Here is a 22,764-nt window from a genome sequence, read left to right as displayed (position 1 = left end):
TATATTACACTATCAATGTAAAACAATAATTTTTTAAAAGGAAACAGCCAACATTTTATCTAGAAAGAGATAATAAAAAAAATGTTGATTTTTTGCAAGAGCTTATTCATTTACAACACAAACTAACTTTAATTCCCAAATTCTGAAAAGATATCTCATGCGCCAAGCGCATACAAGAGTTTTGCAGGATCTCATATTCAATAGAATTCATTTATGCAATAAGAGAGTCACTTTTCAAATATATCTAAGGATATGGCCAAGCACAACAAACTGCCCTGTTAAAAGCATTTTATAGACAACACATGCCATTGACAAACCTATTTGCTTGGATAAAGTAGAAATTTTATTATCAAAACAAACACAATTTACAATGAAATCCAAACACCAAAACAAAATTAATCCCTAAAACACAAATCAGTTGCAAATACTAACCTCCAAACTTCCGCAAATACCACTAACCTTATTTATTAGCCAAAATATTACAATTCCAAATTAAAACAATTATTCCAAACTACAGAAGTACATCACATCAGAACCAATGTTCAAAGCTCACATCAAATCCAAGATCGAATATAACATTTGCAATCTTCGATTCAAAACTTTGACATCAATCTTTGCTATTAGATGATAGCTGATTCTGCAATATTCGCACATGCACACCAGTTACCAAGGCCAACCCCTATGGTCACGCTGTTAATTTAAAAATAAATTCAAAAAGAAAATTAGTGGTTAAATAGTTATTTGGAAAAAAAAAATATACACAAGAATAAAATCTTGATGAAAAAGAAAAAATTGCTCTGCAGCTTTGACGAAAATTCGTCATGCCTTCATTTTCATCGTTCTTTGCCATAAAAGTTTGAGACAAATCAGTGATGGTTAGAGAGTGGAAGAAGGAAACTAATCTAGAGTTTTGAGAGAAAAAGACCTCTATGGATAGACTAAGGGTCACTAAAGCTAGATACAAACCGATGAGATTGAGCTTTTGGATTTCAAATTTATTTCTAGTTTTTGAATCTTGCCTGTTTATAAATTAAATTTATTTGTGTTTTTCTAATTAATTTTTTTTTTTAACTAGAGTTAAATTTATGTGGTTTTGTTTTGTTTTTTTCATTTAGGAAGTTGAACCAGAATTGTTTTATATGTGTGGCCTTTTATTATTGGTTGTGACTACTCGGGGCCTAGGTCCTAATAATTTCTCCTTTGAAGAACCTAACAGCATATACGAATTGAATAGAAATTTTCAAGAAAGAACCTACTTAACAACACAAAAGATTATCCAACTTCTACACACCTTGTCAAACCTATATAATGGTTTTGAAACCCAGATTGTTCAAAGAACCAGAGGATGAAGGGGTTTAAGGTTTTTGAGGTTTGACAAATGTCTAATCGAGGTCGAACCATGATGATGTCATAATTAATTTAAAATTTATTTAAAATATAAATAAATATAATAAATTAGTATAAATGGAAAAAATAACTAAAATAGTTCCAAAAAATAAAAATAAAAACCATCTTTCAAATGTATTTTTTATATCAACTGAATATTATTAATTGTTAAAAAAATAATAATAATAAGAAAAATTATTAATTCACATTATACTATCAAGATAAGATAGAATTATATTATAGACAAAAAAAATGTTTACAAAATTATATATTTTTATGCAAATATGTATAATATTTGCACTTTTTTAATCTATAATATAAATTTTAATTTACAATAACACATGAATTTAACATATGAATACGTGGGTTTGTAGTACTAATAAATTACTGCAATTAGATATTTAAATGTCTTATAAAAAATGCAATTAAATGAAAATGGTTTAAAAAATTTAAAAGCAAATTACTGGTGGAAACATGGCCACATGTCCAACCTTTTCATGGGGAAGGGGTAGTGTCTGCCATATTGGTAGACAACCTTATTGGTAAAAGAAAAAAATCCTAGACTTTTGACTTCTTTTGGTTTTGTCGTTTTGGGTACCAGTGATGGAGGAAGAAAGGAAATCCAAAGAAGCAGGAAGAATAATTGCAGAAAGAAAACACAGAAGATTGGAAAACGCAAAAGAGGCAGGGTAGTGATAAGGTTTGTGCTTTTCATTTCTATTTTATTTTGTGGACTTGCTGTGTTTTGGGATTGCATAACGTCAACGCCCCCGTCTTTTTTTTCTTTTTCTTTTTTTTCCTTCTTTTTTTAGCTTCAGCCTAACCCGTCAGTGCCAACCGCTGTATTTTTTGTGTAAAGCGGCTTTTGGGTTTAAAGAACAACAGTTTCCAGCTACCCAAATACAAGCACTCTAAAACTATCCTCCCCACCCCCCCCAAAAAAAAAGCCATTACAGAAACTTAACACCCAAATACTCAGACCGAACCAAATGGTAAAAACTGGGGAAAAAAAAATATAAAAATCCAAACAGATAGGAAAAGAAATTACTATTATCTTTTCCTAGCAGCAATAATGGCACGGGTAGCCCTGATGGCAGTGGCAGCCTGGCGGCCCTTGCGGCCCTTTAGGCCCTGGTGACCCTTTGTCCCCTTTGTCCCCTTTGTCACCTTTCGGCCCTTTCTCCCCTTTGTCCCCTTTTTCCCCTTTCGGCCCTGGCTTTCCTGGATCCCCATGGTCCCCTTTCGGCCCTTTTCGCCGGCGAATGTAAATCGCCACTACGATTAAGCTAAGTAATATTATTGAAGCCAAGATACACCCCAACACGAACCGCATGGATATTGATTGTGGTTGACTTGGTGCAGGCCACATGTTGTCATCTCGTAGTGATGGAGTGAAAGGGGGAGATGGGGGAAAATGTTGGATTGGAGTAAACTCCAATGCTGGCGCTGTCGGTGGTGGAGGCTGAGTAAGGGAGGGTTGTGGTGGTGATGGTTGTGAAGAGAGGGTTGGAATTAGTGGTGCAATGATGGTGGTAAACAACATGAACAACAAGGCGAACATGGTTGAAATATTTGGACTTTGGAGTTGGAGGTGAAGGTCTATCTGCTCTGAAATAGCCACAAGGCCATGCTTTTTATAGTTGCTTGGATCACCATCGACTGTTAGATTGCAAAAGAATTCTAGTTCAGCAAGCACTACTGTTACCTTCAATTCAGCCAAATAAAAAATAATAGTTATGCCTTCCGTATAGCTATACATGTGGAAGTGGACTGTGGCCGTGGGACATTTTGGGCAGTCTCTAATTTGGGGACTATGGAAAGAAGCTTTTAATGAGACATTAATATAGTTCAGCAAATATAGCTAATATTAATGAGACATTAATATAGCTAAGAATTCTAGTTCAGCAAGCACTATTGTTACCTTCAATTCAGCCAAATAAAAAATACTAGTTATGCCTTCCGTATAGCTATACGTGTGGAAGTGGACTGTGGCCGTGGGACATTTTGGGCAGTCTCTAATTTGGGGACTATAGAAAGAGGCTTTTAATGAGATGTTAATATAGATTTTCTGTCTCTGCTACAGAAGAATTCTTATTTTATTTATTTTTTAGTTGCTTTTTGGGAAAATTTAACTAATGTACCAGATTTAAAAATTATTTTTAAAATTTTTTATGTAAAAATAAAAATAATTATTTTTTAATGATTTTTTAAAGTTAGATTTTGTTTGAGATCCGCTTATTTTGTTGAAATTAAAACTTTTTTTGTTGAAAATACTGTATATAAAGGTAAAAATTAGCTGAAATAGTACATTGAGATCTATAAATAATAATAAAAAGTACAATAGAGCCTATAAATAATAGCAAAAATAAGTTAAGTAATAAAATACGCTGGCTTTTTAAACTAGAACCAAATGCACCTAATGAAAGTTTAAAAAAAATTAATTTAGAATATATTTTTATAAACTTTTTATGAAAAAAAGTAAAAGTAATAGTTTTTTTAAAAAAATTATTTAATGTATGCCTTTAAGACACAAATTAATTATTCATTTTACAAAAAATTTAATGAAAAATTAAAAAAATATTTAAAAAGTTAATCATTTTTTTGTTTTTCCATAAAAATTTTTCTTAACATGGCTTAGTAACATATGCCCTAAATAAAATATGAAACTCTATTAACAATTGGAAAATGTTATAATGCCCTGATAAGAATAAAACTTAAAAAATATTTATTTTCAATGTAGCGATGGTTAGTGCCTCACTACAAGTAGCAAGGATATTGTGCATCGTTAAAACTATTGTTAACTTAGCGAGACTAATGCACACTTACTTTGGTTGGGTTTAGACAAAAATTTGCTAAAATGTTAAATTGGAGAGGCTAATATAAATGCTCTTAAAATACAACTCTAACCATCTTTCAAAAATGCAAAATGTTTTTTGTTCAGGAATAGTCACTCTCTTAGTTTGTAGAGTTATTGTTCATTAACAAAAGAAATTTTCAAGACAAAAAATTGTTGAAATCAAAAAAAAAAAATTGTTTTTATTTCCTCTATTCTTTTGGGAATGGAGAAAGATTATAAAAAAGAACCAAAGAAGATTAAAGAAATAATAAAGAAATAATAGTTAAATAGGATTGAGAAAATAGAGAGTCGGTTAGAAGGTTTTTTGAAAAAGTAAGCAAACAAAATGAAAAATTAACTTTTGCTTTGGAAATTGGATGAATATATGATACTCTAATATATGCCACGAACACAAAATTTCGGAAGTGTGCAGTGACAATTATCTTAAAAGTATTAGTTTTGTCCATATTCTCTGTTCAACGTCTTTCCTCAATAATCGAATAGCTCAAATCACAGTTTTTATTACCCAATGTGGCGTGTGGTAATGTGACGTGTGATTGGGAGAAGAGAGAGACGCAGCTATTGTTGTTCAATATATAATTGGTATCCTTTTTTAATAGTGTTTTCATGCAAAAAGAAAAAAGAAAAAAATCTTATTACAATACAATGGGCGCCATCATTTGTCTTGCTCGGCAATCAATTGCCTCTCATCTAGCCAATCTTCTATTCGGCTTAGCAATGAAAGCACCCTTCTTCCAATCAACTTCAAGCATCTTTCACATTCTTGGATTATTAGATGAATGATTAGGGTCTATACTTTGATAATGACGTGAACATGCATAGAACATGAATATGCATTGATGCATATGTGCTGTGATCTAGTGATGAGGAAAATTACGTATATGAATATGAACATGCATGATGGCATGATTGGATATGAGGATGCCATGCTTGAGTGATTGGACGTGTTTGTCATGCTGAATATGCATGTGATAATTCTTGATTATTGCCTTGTTGATGATACTGCCTTAAGACATGCTTGCCGCCCTTGGAATATACTTTCGAATGCCGTGATAAATGAATGTTTAGGGTTTGGGGATGATATGCCATGTTAAATTCTCTAGATGGATATTAGAGCGTGTGTGTGTGAGAGTTTAGAATAATATGTTAGGAGACCCTTTTATAAGACTAGAATTTGGAACACAATGAGCGAAGGCCGACCCACAGGTCGGGTGGGGTTAGGTGCTTAACACCTTTCCATCCCCATATCTAAACTCCGGACAAGTGCTCTAGTAAATATTAGTCCTTCCACAAGAGCTCTATATAGATGGTTTCTAGATCTAATGTAGGTGATGACTACATTTACACCCTCCGCTCGGTCTACCCTAGGCTGAGGCGTACCTTCCTATGAGGAAACCACTACTGCCCAACATGGTTGGGGCGCTTGTGCCCACACTGTATAAGATTTTTTTCAAAAGTGTTAGCTTACGAATTAAAGAAGGTCTTACCAAGGGTCATCATAGAGCACCATTTGGCTTTTGCGAAAGCCTATCTTATTTTTTATAACACTCTTGCTATTTTTGAGACTTTGCATTGCATGAGGACTCACAATTCAAGCAAATTTGGTTGTATGACACTTAAGCTAGATATGAGTAATGCCTATGATAGAGTCGAGTGGGCATTTCTTAAGAATCTTATAAGGAGAATGGGTTTCAGTGACCATTGGATTAATCTCATCATGTTTTGTTTGAAAATAGTTAATTATTTAATCCTTGTTAATGGAGAGATTTGATGAGTTTTAAACTACGAATCTGGGCATATTCTGTGACATGTGCCAATCGACAATATTGAAGTGCTGATAAGCACTCCACAACTGTCGATTGGCATTGTTGAAGTCCCGATTGGCACTTTCAGCAGATTCATCCAAATTTCATTTTTTACACATTTTGGACTTTTTTCAATGTTTTTCTAAATTGGAAAATGCACTTGGACATATTTTAGAATTATATTCCTGAAAAAACTCAACCCAAGTTGATAATTAAGCTTTTAAAATAATTATTTTCAAGATAAAAAACCTAATTATTAGTCCAAATTTAATATTTTCAGCATACTTCTTTTATTCCCATGGAAGAAACACACCTCAATAAAAATATTCCACCAATCCAATCACAAAAATTCATCTAGTTAGTTTTAATTTATGACCAATCAAAATTAATTTCAATTAATCTTGTGTGATAAGTTCCAGCCAAATAAATGCATGTAGGCCGTTAAAACTTGATCTTATGATATCTTTCAATCCGATTGTTGAATTTGGAAACTGAAAGCATCATTGTGATTGTTAGAACTTCATGATCATTTTCCTGATATATGATGAATGAACTAATGACTAAAATGCAAATATGATTTTTGGAGTACATAGAATGGTCATTTTGTCATCTTTCAAGGTTAAATTATGGGTGCAAAATTAAGTGTCTACAAACACAATAATGGGAAAAAATGTTTCTTCACATTAAAGGAAGGTCACCTCTTATAAGCACACACCATGTGCTGCTCTAGGCAATGTGGGACTTGTGAGATTGGAACTCAGCTTCATTAGGCATAACACACCTCTCATCCCCTTAAAGGGCACAACGTCCTCATTGTGGAACCCACACTTTTAGTTAGGTCACGACTTTGATACCATTTGTTATGACCTCAACCTAAATGTGTAGATATTGGGAATATGTGTCCTCACATTGAAGGGAGGTCACCCCTTATAAGCACATCACCATGTACTTTACCAAGCAATGTGGGACTCAGTTTCATTAGACCTAACCCAACTTTTGTTATGACCCCACCCTAACTATGCATATATTATCCTTTTTGGCTTTATTAGGCTGTAATGATTACTTCTCCCAAAAGCACACAACAGTGGGAAAATGTGTCTTCACATTGAAGGAGATCACCCCTTATAAGCTCATCACCATGTGTTTCCTCAGGCTATATGGGACTTGTGAGATTGGGACCCAGTTTCATTAGGCCTAACCCACCCTAACTATACTATCCTCTTTAATTTCATTAGGCTGCAAGGATTTGTTTCTCCCAAAAGCACACAATAGTGGAAAAACATGTCTTCACATTAAAGGAAGGTCGCCCCTTTTAAGCACATCATTGTATGCTTCCTCATGCAATGTGTGACTTGTGAGATTAGGACTTAGATTCATTGAGCCTAACCCACCTTACACCCCCTTAAAGGGCACAACATCCTCATTTTGGAACCCACACTTCCAGATAAGGCATGATTTTGATACCAAATATCATGACCCCACCAAAACTGTGCAAATATTGCCCTCTTTAGTTTCATTAGGCCGCAAGGATTTGTTTCTCCCTAAAGCACACAATAATGAGGAAAACACACCTTCACATTGAAGGTAGGTCACTCATAAGCATATCATTATGTGCTTCCCTAGGCGATGTGGGACTCTTGAGATTGAGACCCAACTTCATTAGGCCTAACCCACCTCTCACCCCCTTAAAGAGCACAACATCCTCGTTATGGAACCCACATTTCTAGCTTAGGTCATAAGAATTTGTTTCTCCCTAAAGCACATAGTAGAGGGGAAAACATGTCTTCACATTAAATGGAGCTCACCCCATATAAGCACATCACCATGTGCTTCCTTAGGTGATGTGTGACTTGGGAGATTGGGACTCAACTTCATTAGGCCTAACCTACCAAGTTTGGAGATGTAGGGAAGCACATGATAATATGCTTATAACAGATGATGTGATTGGCTAAGAATGCATTGACTCTTTGTGATGAATTAACCAATTAATTAGCCAAGTGAATTAATTAAGTTCAATTACATGCAATGAGCGTGGTTGCAATGAGCGTGGTAGCACAAACAAATCACCAAAAAACTAAATGCAACGAAAATTAAATTTGACACGGGTGATTTGTTTACGAATAGGGAAAACCCCTGAGGCAAAAATCCCACCGGGTGATTTTAAGATCACCACTCTAGAGAATCCACTATTATCAAAACAAGCTGAACCCTTACCCCAATACTCAATTGGACTTGTTCTATAGTGACAATATCTCCTTGTATTGCATGGCTCCCAGTACATGACTAACCAATCAATGCGCGGATCCTAGTACGCGGCTTATTCCTTTTCACGAATCCCAGTACGTGACTAACTCCATAGCAACCCTTGGATTGGTGTAGTTTATTTGCAACAGCTTCACATAGAAACACCAATAAGATCTTCAATATTGGTACAAGAGACTTTGCTTGGTTACAAAACCCAAAGGCGTACACGAAACGCAGCAGGAACTCTTTCTTCTGTAGGAGGAGTCTAGGGTTTCAAAAAGAAAACCTTATGAAGCTCTCTAGGGTTAGGTTTTTCCTTTTCCACCTCCTTTAAATAAGAGCTTAATGGGCTCTCCTATTCCAAATAGGTTTACACAAATCTTGGGCTTTCCTAGTCCAATAAGGATTATACACACCCACAAACCTTAGGTTTTCCTAGTCCTATGAGGATTATACAAACCCATAAACAAATAGCCTTTTAGAGTAAAAATGTTGCTGGCTATAGCTTGAATCCCGTAAACTCGATAGATCGAGACATGTATCGAGCTTGAATCAATCTCGACAGATTGAGCTTTTGTCGAGGAGGTATCGAGACCTACAGATTGCACTTTTCTTAAGTAGTTCTTGAGTAATATTCATGTCTTCAATTTAACCACTTGTAATGATCATCTTGAACCTACTTAGATTTATCCAAATACAAGTAAAGTGCGTTTTGTCAAAGGATATGTCAATTACATAAAAATATGTCCCTAACATGATGTCCCTTCAATGTGAAGACACATTTTGCCCACTATTGTGTGCTTTAGGGAATAACATATCTTTTCGGCTTAATGAAACAAAAAACGAAAATATGTGTACTTAGGGTGGGGTCATCACGACATTGGTCTAGAGATGTTAATTTGGAAATCAAAAGGTACTCAAGCCATTAGATAGATGATGTGGTCACTAGATCTTCTGGAGCTTTTACATGGAGAATGTTGGTTTCTACGACTATTTTGAGACCCATCGAAGAAGAGAATCCTAAAACCTATTATCTTCTTTAAATAATCAATTTAATTGCCCTAGAATTTTTGAGGTGACTTCAATGAAATCTTATTCCTAAATGAAAAATTAGGCAGAGCTCAGAGATCTCAACAAATGGATGGTTTATGTTAGGCAATCAAAATACGTGGTTTCCAGGATGTGGGGTACTATGGTCTAGACTTCCCTTAGTGTAATATGCAGGTGAAATATGATAGGATTCTTTTGCAGTTGGGTAGAGCCTTTGCCACCTTTGAGTGGCTTGATCATTTTGGTGATACAAGAGCTCATCATTTGGTTAACTAAACATTAGACCATTGTGTTTTGCTAATCACGAACTAATTTCCCCTTTTCAACCCTGTAAACACCGATTCCATTTTAAGGCCATGTGGACTAGAAGAGAAGGCTGCATAGAGGTCATTGAAGCAGCTTGGAGAGATAGGAGATCATAAATGCCCCAAGAAAATAGCACTAGGTCTACAAAATTGTGCAAATGAGCTTACAAAATGGAATAATGTTGTGTTTGCTCATATCCCTAAAAAAATCCAGGAAAAAAGAAAGACTCAATTTTCTTACTATCTAGGAAAAAAGATGGCTCCTATGGTGTAGACATTAATATGCTTTGAAAGGAGATTATGGAACTTCTAGAAAGTGAAGAAACTATGTGGCACTAGCTTTCTAGAGTCCATTGGATTGGTGAAGGTTGCTCATATTCTTACTGTGTTCAATGATGATGTTCCCATTGGCACGGGACTTTTTACTCGGCGTGTGCGTGTGTGGTTTGTATAAGGTAAACATGTGTATATGGTACGTGTGCAATACTATAATGGTGTGTGTGGATGAATATTTACATGTATATTCATTTTAAGGAGTCGCCACCAATAATTGGGATTCTAAAGTGTGATTGGTCACCCAAGTATAATCAATTTTATTTCCTAAATTCAACTAAGAAAACCCTCAGGCTCATAAACTAAACTAGAAAGCAAAAGAACACCTCAATCTAGAAATCATAGATTCGAAAATTCAGTTAGGTATGGGAAATGTGTTAGACATTTCACAATGCATATCCAAAAAGATAGTACCTTATTTTGAATTTAATCTTAAATATCACCATTTAAAGAACAACTAAGATATTTGATATTTTGTTTTTAAAAAGAATGACATGCATTTACATGTCAAATGAAACAAAAGTGAAGTCTATGCTATAATATTCCTTTATTTCAGGAAGCATACTCTTAAAAAGCATGAAATTAGAAATTCATAGCAAAGAAAAGAAAAGAAAAGAAAGGAATATCAAAATCATGCAAGGTCTTCGTAAGAGGTTTTTTTTTTTGTGCAAAATAACACCATTTTGCTAACAATTTTATTATTTAGCAATGTTTCCAAACTATTTAGGAAAGTAACATCTCGAGTCTCTTAAACTCTAGTTCATTGTAGCAACTCAAGTCTTAAAGACTCGAGTTTCATGTGTTGGCAGAGCTGACGTAAACAATTATCCAGGTGGAACACTTGAGTTCCCTAATTATAATTTAAAAGCTACAAAGCACAATAAAAAAACAAAAATGTTAGAGGATTTGTACGATAGGAAATCGTGACTGGGTAGAGAGTAGGAAGGTACCTTGACTAGGTAGAGAGTAGAAGGAGAGAGACCTTGGCACATGGAGCTCTGAAGTGTAGCCATGTCATTTTTTTATGCTTCTTCTTTGTCTCTCTGTGATTTTCATCAACAAACCCAAGCTAAGAGATCGTGATTTTTGTGTTTGGGTTTTTGAGAAATGGGTTTGGATGTATGAGAATGTAGAAGAAGAAGGAAGAAAGTTGGAGAAGAAGAAGAGAAGAACTGTCTAGAGAAGAAGATGGAGAAATGGGTCTTGTTCTTGGGATTTTGAGGGAAGAGGGGAGTGGGACGACAGATGGAGAAAGAAAAAAAAAAGAATGAAGGAAGAAGAAAGTAGAGCAGGAACTCGAATTCCACATGAATTTGAAATCCACCTCAGTTTTGCCAGCACAGAGAACTCGAGTCTCTTAGGCTTGAGTTGCTTCGGTGAACTGGAGTCTAAGAGACTCGAGTTGCTAATTTCCTAAATAAATTGGAAACATTGCTAACTAACGAATATGTCTTAAAAAATTGTGTTATATGGAAAATTTTCCCTTAGTAGGAGGGGGAAGAGTAAGGGATTTACTCGGTGTGAGATATTACATTGTTGGAACCTAGATGTTGTTGGAGTAAATGATCATCAACAAGGGCAAAACCTACATCTATGAATTCTTCTATTGGTGTTTTCTACTTGTTCAGTGTACATTTGTTAGGAACCCATGGATAGAACTCACCCTTGAAAACCGGCTTGCAAGGGGCGAGTGCCCAAGGGTTTATAAACACATGGTTAAGCTTACATTTAATCAATGTGGGACATTAGGATCATAACATACCACCACACTCTGCAACTGACGTCTACAACGACTCACTCAAGCGACACTGACCCGTTGGTAGTTCTGTCTCTTTTTGGTGGCTCTACTTAACTATTAGTAATTTTAATCTAACCTCTAAGTCGCCTCTTTTGGAATTCGACCACAAAATCGTAACTCATTTGATCTCATACTCAATAAACTATGCCCGATTAATCGAGACGGTGATCGACTTAATACCAAATGTTAGGAACCTAGAGGGATTGGATGAGAATTATAGGGAAATGTATGTAAATTGTAGGGAAATTGACTTGATCTGAGGTAGTCACAATCCGTAAAGAAATATTAAGAGAGAGAGGAAATGCACTAAGCAATTAATTGATTTATTCTTCAATAATAGAAATGTGATTACAAATAGGTATTTATGAAACCCGCCCAAATAACCTTATATTAATGGTCATATTATTCTCCATGTGTATTTAATAATTTTAACATATGTTAAATGTGATTAACATAGTTAGAATTATAACTAAATAAGTAACTAACATGCTTGAAATTGTAACTGTCTAACTAAGTAAATGCATTTTATACCCAAATATCTGCTCTTAACAACATTGCTAAAATCCCTGTAGATACTGAGATCATAAAGCTCATGATAAAAAGGTCACAATATGACGTCGTCACATACCAAAGATCAAGTAGAAAACACCAAAACCCAAAACCTGTGCTCAACAAGTGCAAAACCCAGAGGCCAGGAAGAAACTTTATTTTTGTAGTATCAAAGAAAGAAAGAATAAAGTGTTTGGTATTATGATTCACTGCTAATTGGATCTTTAAAAAAAAATTTATCAATGGAAATTTTGAATCCTCAAATTCTATCTGGAACTTCACCTTGTTTCTCTCCAAAGAAACATAGGTACAAGTACAACATACCACCCAAACCCAGCTTCAAAAGAAACTCCTCGTTTCCAACCTATTATTTACCATTACATAACAGCAGGAACTTCCAGATTTTTGCACATTTTGGTCGACCCACGTCTCGCCATCGCCGGAACTCGCTAAAGAAGAAGCTCACTTTTGGTGACCAACAGCAAAAAGAACAGGTGAGTCTGTCTGATTTTCAAAACCCAAATCGTAGTTTCAATGATAATTTAAACTGTGATAGTGATTGTGTTATTGATGGTAGTAGACTCATAAATGTTGAAACAGAAGAATTGAAATCAAAACGTTCGGTTTTGGGTGAGTCTGTGTTGTGGGATAAATTGGAGAATTGGGTTGAGCAGTATAGGAAAGATATCAAGGATTGGGGAATTGGGTCTGCTCCCATTTTTACAGTTTTTGAAGATTTGGAAGGGAATGTCAAGTGGGTTTCTGTTAATGAGGACGAAATTGTTAGAAGGAGCCGGGGTGAGGAGTCAACAGAAGTGAACTTGAAAATTCTGTGTGCTCAGAGTTTAGCTAGAGAGATGGGGAGCGGGAAGAACAATGTGATTCCGAGGAACAGTTCAGTTGCAAAGTTTGTTGTTCAAGGTGGGGAGTCTGCTTTTTTTAAGGCCATTCAGGGTTTTACTCTTCGCCCTGAATTGTTCCCCATGATGTCAAGTGTTGGGAGGTTGGTGTTGTTTGGATTTGTCGCATTGTGGGCATTGAAAAAGTTATTTAGTTTTGGGGATAAGGAGGTTCGTCACACGGAAGTGGAGAAGGAAATGATGAGGAGAAAGATAAAGTCAAGAAAGGAGAAAGAGATGTTGGAGAAGTTTAGTGTGGAGGTTGTTCAACAAACTCCGGAACCAATTGAGAATCGGAAACCAATGATAGATAAGGAACAACTAATGAATAGTATTTTGAAAGCCAAGGCAGGTTCTGATAAATCATCATTACAAGATTCGTCTGCTAATCCAACGGCCAAATCTATCGACTTGGATAATAGAATTCAGGAAATCAGACAAATGGCCAGGCATGTGCGGGACATTGAGGGGCAAGAGCTTTCCCTGACCAATCAAGGTGCAAACGAAAAGCAGGGTGTGAATAATGAACTTTCCAATGAGATGGAATTGGTCAATGTGCATAGTGATGACAATAAAAGTTTTTTAGGGAAGACTAATGGTATTCATGAAACTGTAAAGACAGGCAATTTGGATGTACGAAAAATTGATGATTCTGGATTTCTCAGTAAGGTCTCTTCCACAGAGGACAATATACAAGGTTGTACTATTTCAGGTGAGAATGTTTCTTCTGATAGTGAAAGCACCGTGCAGGGTTTTAAAGATAGTGAAAGTGCTTTGAAGTTAACAGACACAACCGAGGTCATCCAATTCTCTGATACTCCTTATGCTGAATCACACATGTCAAGGAAAGGTTCTATTAGAGCAAAGACAAGAGTGATACTGTCATTGAAAGAAGCTAGAGACTATCTATCTGAAAAATTTCACAACCAAGTGCCTGACACAGTGTCCCAAGTGAAAACCTTGCCAGAAAGTGATGCCGTTTTGAGGCATCCAGGTGATGAAGGATTTAGTAGAAGAAATACGGGCCATAAATTGGATGCGAATGACAAAGTGGCAGCAATTTCAGGTCGAACATCATATACTACGCATTCCACAAAAGCCTGCAAAGTTTCTGCTTGGAAGGAATCTGTCCCAACTAAGAATGAAAATTCTGAAGATTCTGAGGCAAGATGTGGAGTGGGAGATCTTGGGAAGCCACAAACTTCCTTAAATCATGAAGGTAATAGAATCAATGTGGGGACAGGGCCACCTGCAAAGATACAAAACTGGATAGATACAAATTTTCATGAAGTTGAGCCCTTAGTTAAGAAGATTGGAACTGGTTTTAAAGATAACTACATGGTTGCTAGAGAAAAAGTTAATGAACAGTTAGATATGGATACTGAAATTACACAGCTTGCTTTTAATGGTGATGATAGTGAACTTGAGTGGATGAAAGATGATGATCTTAGAGAAATTGTCTTTCAAGTCCGAGAAAATGAGTTGGCAGGGAGAGATCCATTTTATTTGATGGATGCGGAAGATAAACGTGTGTTCTTTATGGGTCTCGAAAAGAAAGTTGAGAAAGAGAATGAAAAATTGTTGAAGCTGCACGAGTTGCTACATTCAAATATTGAAAATCTTGATTATGGAGCAGGTAGTTATATGTTCTTTTAAATCATTTATAATTGATTCACTTTTTTTCCCCTTGGGGAAGAAGCAATTCATTTTAGGTTTTTTAATAGAATGAATATCAGTTGTCTGGCAGCAAGAGTAGAATGGAATTCACCTAATCATGAACCCCCTGAAAGGTTACTACATTAAGAACAAATTTCTTGAAAACATATAAGCAGGCTGGTAGATGATTTAGATAGTCATCAAGTAGGGGCTAAGTTTAAGGTCAAATAAATACTTAACCTAGCATTTTAAGTTTTTCAAGCACTGATGCTGATTTAATCTTTTTCTCTTCCTCCAGATGGTATCAGCTTGTATGATCCACCTAGCAAAATCATTCCACGCTGGAAAGGGCCTCTGATAGAAAAGAACCCTGAGTTCCTCAAGAACTTCCTCGAAGAACAGAAGGCATTTTTAGCAGGGAACACTGGTAATTCATACCCAGTGAAGGACCAGGAAAACTCCATTAAAAAATCAACAGGATCCCCCACCCCTGGGAATGTTGCTTCTTCTTTGCCCACCCTTGATTCAGAGAAAAACTTTCATGATGAGGATCCAAAAAATTCTAGGACAGTAATTGAAGGCAGTGATGGTTCTGTTATAGCTGGCAAAAGATCAGGGAAAGAATATTGGCAACACACAAAGAAATGGTCCCATGGGTTTTTGGATTCTTATAATGCAGAGACAGACCCAGAAGTTAAATCTGTTATGAGGAATATGGGGAAGGATTTAGATCGGTGGATCACTGAAAAAGAAATACAGGAAGCAGCTGATCTGATGAGCAAAGTACCTGAGAGGAATAAGAAATTCATGGAAAAGAAACTCAACAAGCTCAAAAGAGAAATGGAATTGTTTGGACCACAAGCCGTAGTGACCAAATACCGTGAATATGCAGATGAGAAGGAAGAAGATTATCTGTGGTGGTTGGATCTTCCACATTTGCTGGTAAGTTTGTGATATTCAACTTTTTCAGCTTCTTGGACCTGAATCTGCTCATTTCTAAACAAAGTCTCAAAACTATGCACTTGTCAAAAATTCCATAGACTAGTGTCTTATATTCTGCTTTAGTATAGATATCTTTTCCATAAAATTTACGGAGTAAATAGATTTTTTTTCTCCCTTCTTTGCAGTGCATCGAATTGTACACAGTCGATAATGGGGAACAGATGGTTGGACTATATTCATTGGAGATGGCTACTGATCTTGAATTGGAACCAAAGCCATATCATGTGATTGCCTTTGAGGATGCTGGTGACTGCAAAAATCTTTGTTATATAATTCAGGCTCACATGGACATGCTTGGAAATGGCCATGCCTTTGTGGTTCCTCGGCCACCTAAGGTGAGGAGTTTATTTGTTTCCATACTACTTCTTTCTATAGAGCATCATGTGATTGCCATTGTTGGTGATGGCCATGCATTTTATTAGAGAAGCGGAGATGATCACACTCACAATTTTCATTAATGCTTTTGGTATATTATCATTTGTCTGATGGTCTCTTTGATGGAGGCAATTTGATGCTTAGTTTCCACTTCTCTTCACTATCAAAGCTGTGTATCTTAAGTATCCGTTTCCGCAAGCCCTTATGCTTTTCTGCTTTTGGGTGTTTTTGCTGTCTGCTAGGTCTGAGTTCCCTTCTTGCCATTTTAAGTATAATGGATTTTTTTTTTTTTTTGCCTGACACTGGGGTTCTTAGGTGTTATTTATTTCTTTGAGATGGGAACTCTTGTTCTTGCTATTGCTAACAGTCATTAACTCTCTCTAGGATGCTTTTTGGGAAGCCAAAGCAAATGGTTTCAGTGTAACTGTCATCAGGAAAGGGGAACTTCAGCTCAATGTTGACCAAACACTAGAAGAAGTGGAGGAACAAATTACTGAGATTGGGAGCAAAATTTACCAAGATAAGATCATGAAGGAACGCTCTGTGGATATAAGCTCATTGATGAAGGGTGTATTTGGTGTTACTGGCAAACCCACGAAGAGGTAACTTTTGAACTCTGGCATAGTTAGTTTTGAAAGTTGGCAGAAAGGGATGGGACAATTCTGCTCAGTTGCATTAGTTATTTCAGTCACGTTTACATTTTTATATGAAACTCATGTATTTCTTGGTGATTGCTTTTCAGAAAGGGGTTGAAGCAGATGCTGAGGAAGTCTAATAAGAAATAAGGATGATGTCTGCCTCCTGCACTTGGGCAGGATGTGTTTTCAAGATACCTGTCTTGATTTTTTGGTCTGACAAGTGCCACACAAAAATCATAGCTATAGCAAGATCCAGCATGTCTTGACCACTATCTTGGATTGTCTGACAAATTTGGATGTGTCAAGCTCGATAAATTTATGGAAGACATAGTAAGTTATGCATAAAATTAAATTACGACTGCCTAATTCACTTGCATTTTTGTTCTTATTCCAGACCAAAGATGGACTATGGGAAGCCAGCACTCAATCTTCTGATCACATAATTGTTCAAGACAGTGAGTTTGTCCCGAATAGTTTCACAACTGCTCAGCATCATCCTGTTGTCCCGCCCCATTCTTGAGTCACCATTCTGCTCCAATCATGTAGTGAATGGAAATCCAACATGGATGAAAGCGTTGAGCAATAATTTGATAGTGTATGATGTTTTGTGAAGGTGTATCCTTGTTACTGCTGCTTAATGTTTAATGACGACAGGGTGTTTGTTATAGAAGTCATACAAAATTGAAATTACATCACAACATAAAGATAATTAAGAAATTTTTTATGGGACACTGATCATATTCATTGTTACATAAATTTTAAATCTTTTTGTACTAAAACTGGTAATAGCTTTAATATTTTCCATTTAAAATGCACCGTCCAATTGTGTATCAACTGACCAATTATCAATAAGAGCAGTGCTAGGCATAGTATATATATGTGAAATTTTCTGTCAATTTTTAAACACCGAAAAAAAAGGAGAATTCATTATTATTATGTTGTCCATTTGGTATGACAATTTTTTAAACTTCTGTAATAAATTTTTTAGTAATTTTACCATTTTTCTATCATTAAAATCACCTAATTTTTCACTTGTTACTACTTGAACAATTAGTGTCTAACACCTCAAATGAAAGCAGCACATTTTGGGTCAATGGATGTAAACTATCGTCCCGAAATGGTGCATCTAAGAGAGAAAAACAAGTGAGAAAAGGTTGATTTTATTGATAGGACGATGTTATGAAACAAAGTTGAACATCTCGATTCCACAAATCTATCAAGTCAATATGAAAAAGACATTAGAAGTTTCAATATTCTTAGTGAGCTTGCCAACTTTATGTTATTATTGTGATGATCATACCCACACGAAGATTACCTTCAGTATGAAAAACACCTAGATGCTCTAACAGAAGCATCAGAAGACCAAGTCATGACGCAGATTACACAACCCATGTCTCTCCTGCATTCTTTGGTATTGAATCACAAACACACCCAGTCTTACTCATATACGTGCATTTTCAGCAATATAATCACGAACCAGTGCCACAAATAAAAATAATAATAAAATAAAACATAATTTATTCGATTTCAAATGAAAGCTTGAGAAGTACCTATGAAAGGTTCAACAAATAAATTATGAAATGAATCAAGAACTTCAACTCAATCACAAGACATGTGATATGAAAGAGATAGTAATAACAAAGAAATAACAACTCCTTTCACATTGTGTATGGACAAAAGGAGAACATCCTAATCACCTATCATACATACATATGTACGATAATATGTCCATATATATACCAATGTTCCTATAATAGAAATTAAAAAAAAAAAATAGCACCCTTATGAAAACGGCAACCGAGCAATCTTATCAAGGTGGTGATCCATGATTTGGTACACAGTCTCAAGGAATGTGGCTTCACTTGTGCCAGGAAGCACAGAATCCCGGGCTTCTTGGACAATCTCCTCAATCACGGATTCCTTCTTCAAGTTTTCTCTACAAATCATACTTCCAATGGCAAAGGGATTAAGCCCTCTTTCTACTCCCTTTTTTAGAAGCATGGTTGAGATGCGGAGTGTGCGAGCACATTCAAGTGGTACGTCCCATCCATGGAATTTCAGAAGGGAAATGTCTTCTTCAGCATCCAGAGATCTTATGTAGTCAATGGTCTCAGTGGAGTAAGGTTGACGAGCCTGTGGCCAATAGAGCCATTCAAATGTGCAATCTTCGAACTGCAGGATCAGCACAAGCGTAAAGTAAATAGGATTGAACAGATTGAGCAAAAGATTGAAACAAAAACCAAGTCTTAGTCCCAAAACTTTGGGGTTGACAATGAATCCTCATCAAACTAAGGGTCAGCCACATGTACTCTTTTCCGCAATTCTATTTTATCCAAAATCACACTCTTTGTCACTACTTTAATTGATATGTCCTTTTTCATTATTTTTACTAATGTTATTTTAGGTCATCCTCTACATTTGAATCAATTCATTCCTTCTCCTCAGTACATTAATCGCTCTCCTTTGTACAGAATCAAAACATATCAAGTGGCTCTTCCTCATCTTTTCATCAATTGGCCACTCCTATCTTTAAGAAAATTTGTTCATATCAATTGAAAAAAAGAAAAAGAAAATTCATATAAAAAAACAGGATGACATATTTTTGTAATATAGGAAGAAACTTTAAAATCACTCAAGCAGCCATTATACATTGAAAATCTTAAATAACAAAGAGAATAGAGCAGCAGTCTTTTCCCCTCATTACATATTTGAGATCATCTCCAAGAAAAGTTGATAGGAATCAACTTTCAAGAGAATACAATTTTGTAAAAAAAAAAAAAAAGCTTTCGAGATATAAACTAATCAAAATCAGAAGTATTATAACAAAATCCTTAGATTAGGCAATCTGACATGCAAGGCCATCAAATCAGGAATGACCACAGTGTACTATATGCAAACGGATTCACAGCAATCTTAACTTGGATTAAAAACTTTTAATAAAAATGACCAGACGTGGAAAATCATAACAGGCTGAATTCATTTATTTAATCAAATTGAATAAGTCTTATGGAACACTATAGTCCTGATTGAAATATGAACCAAATATATGGGATGAAATCAAGAATAAAGGGATTCTAAAATATGACTATACAGTAATATAAAAGAGAAAAAAACATAAAAGGAGACAACAAACCTTTCAAACAACTATACCACAGGCAAATCAAATAAATAAAATATCTGTAAGATACATTAAGTTGCAAAGAGTTAAGCATAGCCAAAGTTAAGTAGTACTTACAGTTTCAGGCAAGCAATATCCATGATCAATTGGAATCAGCAGAGTCTTGCCATCTACTTGCTCTTTGCTCAGCAAAATATTCCCAGCATGCCTATCTGCATTTGCCAGTCTGATATCCAACACAGAGATTTTATGCACTTCCTCAACCGGGAATGCCCCAGGGCCCATATCCTCACAACTTCCGTTATTCTCCATGAACATCTGCAGAGATCCAATCTTGACGGTCAAATCCCCAGGATGGTTAAATCCTTCGTGCAGGCATTTGACCATAAAAGTAGGGGGAACCCCAGCAAAGCCCTTTTCTTCACCAAACAATGAGCGGTGCCCACCTTTTGGATGATCCAAAATATAAGCTGCTACTTCCCTGAATGCTCCTTCTCCGACTCTCGTACCCTTTTTTAATCCCTCACCATCCAGTGACAATGGTAGCCCTCGGGGATTGTTCACAGCCATTGGCTCCTCATCAATGGGCTTGAAAACAGACACATACTTCTGCCCCAACGAGTCCAGCATAAAATAAGCTCCTCCTGTACCATCCATAGACCTGATCGGATAATGACCACTTTCTAATCCACCATATGTGGAGTTAACCATATTCCAAACCGCCGAGGGCAATTTGATATTGTGGTTAACAATAACTGGCTCCAACAAAAAATCCCTATCAGGAGGCTTTCTAGGTAGAATTTCTCCATCAGCTTCATACCCTCTATCAGAATTCTTTCCTCCAACATCATATTTTCTCCTAAAATTTTCTCCATCAACGTCACGAACTCCCCCATCAATTAACTGTGGCACAACAATGGACAACTCATGATTCTTCTCAACTGGTCTAGTCCGAACTTTTGCAGATTTCCGAACCAACAAATGTATCACAGCATCATTATGTTGACAGAGATCATGAATAAGCCTCTGATCCTCTACTCTCTCTCCGTTATACACAACTTCTTGTTCTTCAAGATCAACAAACTCCTTCCCCTTCTTTGCAATCTTATGTTTCACATAACCAACGTCTTTACCCTGCTCCACATGGAATGTAAATTCTTTCCCACTCGCAGTCCTAACATTAATCACCTGAAGATCTGGAAGCCTAAGAACCAAATGCAAAACATTACCGTCAGCAACCCCATAGTCCCGTACCAGAGAATTGCACCGGGCCAATTCTCGGCCTCTACAAACGAGCTTCTGATTCTTGACAACAAACCCTTTATAGGTTTGGATCCTGAGTTTAACAGAATCAATGGAATCCGATTCCAAAACACGGAAAGGAGTCATTGATCCCGACATGGCGAGGTATATCATAATGGACTCTTCCGAGCAAAGATTGAATTCGGAATGCAAATTATTAGGAAAAACAACAGGTTCATCGCGAACGGGACTGAGGACAGCGACACCGGCGGACGACATTGCTTTTCTTTTCTTATTTTATATACTAAATTTTTTTTTTTTTTTTTTATTTTAAAAAGCCTACTAGAAATGAATGAAATGTACAATTATTGAAAGCAAAAAGAATTCAGTCAGAATTGAGACATATTTCTTCTAAACTACAAAGACCGTCTAATTGATGCATACATACCAACCCCAGATGAGATTATCCATCAATTAGACACCTAGATTAGATTTGACTACTACTTCTTCTTCTTCTTGTTATATACAGTTACAACAAACAAACAAATTGAAAGGCCTAGAGTCAACGCCCCCAGGGGCACCGACAGAACTAAAAATGAAATAATTCATCCATCGAGATTTCAAAGCAAAAAGGAGCGAGGAGAAGACCCAGCAAACAAAGAAGACAGAGACAGAGGATCCTTACCGAACAGGAAGAACCGAAGAGAAAGGGTAAGAGGAACCAGAGCTTAAATTGGAGGAGGAGACCAATAATAATAATAAAAATGGCTATTTTTCGTTACTTTGAAAATTTATAGTATATTTCTAATTCTATGAAAGAAAGAAAGAAAGAGAAAGGAGGAGGAGGAAGGAAAGTGGAACGCGTGTCGCAGCCAGAGATAAAGACGTCACCCAACGCGTATGCAAATATGTACGTTACTACAACTTCGGACTTTTATTTTTTTTTCATTTATTTATGGTTCCTGTCTGACTTTTTGTCAGGAGTGCTTTTTTTTTTTTTGGTAAAGTCAGGAGTGCTTTGCTGTGCTGTCCGAATGAGATTTTTAAAAATTGAGAATTTACAAATAAAAAACAGTTACATAAGAATTTTCATTTTTCACTTCACTTGGAGTGCTTTCCAAGTCAATGTCACAATTCTTTCTCAAAAAAAAAAAAAAAAAAGGTCAATGTCACAATTTTGGGTACGGTCCAATTAGCACGCTTCTGCCATGTATGTTCTCCAATAAGTGAGTGCCATGTATGATACATGCACTTTGTGGTTTTTTTTGTACCTTTTTAAGTTTTATATCATAAAATTTATAAATTAATGTAACAATAAATATGATTATCTAATTTCAACCAATTCTAAATGAATACTTGAATTTTTTGAAATATAAGTTTTTAAGTTCAATGAAATAGAAGTTGCATACTCATACAATAGGTTTTAGGCAAAATTATAAATTTTCAACCAAAATCTTAATTTATTTTAAATTTTATATATATACACACACATATACAGCTTTGAAAA

The 22,764-nt window shown here is 35.8% G+C and overlaps 2 protein-coding genes and 1 long non-coding RNA gene across 3 annotated transcripts; 1 reads left to right on the top strand and 2 right to left on the bottom strand.

The window, feature by feature from the left end:
- Nucleotides 1-318: 318 nt before the first annotated feature.
- Nucleotides 319-2,991, bottom strand: LOC142617598 (uncharacterized). Its single transcript, XR_012840998.1, has 2 exons — nucleotides 2,435-2,991; nucleotides 319-690 (listed from the first exon to the last, which is right to left on the bottom strand). It is a non-coding gene; the product is annotated as an uncharacterized LOC142617598 (long non-coding RNA).
- A 9,447-nt stretch (nucleotides 2,992-12,438) lies between these two features.
- On the top strand, nucleotides 12,439-17,676 carry LOC142614456 (uncharacterized). The gene is made up of 5 exons (XM_075786974.1): nucleotides 12,439-14,862; nucleotides 15,181-15,824; nucleotides 16,010-16,219; nucleotides 16,644-16,861; nucleotides 17,002-17,676. Exons 1-5 carry the CDS (start codon nucleotides 12,570-12,572, stop codon nucleotides 17,042-17,044), a joined length of 3,408 nt encoding a protein of 1,135 aa, XP_075643089.1. The 5' UTR covers nucleotides 12,439-12,569; the 3' UTR covers nucleotides 17,045-17,676.
- Nucleotides 17,677-18,398: 722 nt separating this feature from the next.
- Nucleotides 18,399-22,037, bottom strand: LOC142615876 (phosphatidylinositol 4-kinase gamma 4-like). Its single transcript, XM_075788793.1, has 2 exons — nucleotides 20,133-22,037; nucleotides 18,399-19,069 (listed from the first exon to the last, which is right to left on the bottom strand). The coding sequence occupies exons 1-2, from the start codon at nucleotides 21,534-21,536 to the stop codon at nucleotides 18,680-18,682; spliced, it is 1,794 nt and encodes a 597-aa protein (XP_075644908.1). The 5' UTR covers nucleotides 21,537-22,037; the 3' UTR covers nucleotides 18,399-18,679.
- Nucleotides 22,038-22,764: the final 727 nt, after the last annotated feature.

Source organism: Castanea sativa, chromosome 11 (assembly GCF_040712315.1).
Source record: "Castanea sativa cultivar Marrone di Chiusa Pesio chromosome 11, ASM4071231v1".
Lineage (NCBI taxonomy): Eukaryota > Viridiplantae > Streptophyta > Magnoliopsida > Fagales > Fagaceae > Castanea > Castanea sativa.
Note: the sequence above shows the minus strand (reverse complement) of the source record. Positions and strands in the feature narration are given on the sequence as shown.

What these genes read in the sequence shown, in the direction of transcription:
- LOC142614456 (XM_075786974.1), top strand. Translation starts at nt 12,570, where the DNA reads ATGGAAATTTTGAATCCTCAAATTCTATCTGGAACTTCACCTTGTTTC. An exon ending in AAATCTTGATTATGGAGCAG is followed by an intron (nt 14,863 to 15,180) that starts GTAGTTATATGT and finishes CTCTTCCTCCAG; the next exon opens with ATGGTATCAGCTTGTATGAT. An exon ending in ACTGGCAAACCCACGAAGAG is followed by an intron (nt 16,862 to 17,001) that starts GTAACTTTTGAA and finishes ATTGCTTTTCAG; the next exon opens with AAAGGGGTTGAAGCAGATGC.
- LOC142615876 (XM_075788793.1), bottom strand. Translation starts at nt 21,536, where the DNA reads ATGTCGTCCGCCGGTGTCGCTGTCCTCAGTCCCGTTCGCGATGAACCT. An exon ending in GATATTGCTTGCCTGAAACT is followed by an intron (nt 19,070 to 20,132) that starts GTAAGTACTACT and finishes CTGATCCTGCAG; the next exon opens with TTCGAAGATTGCACATTTGA.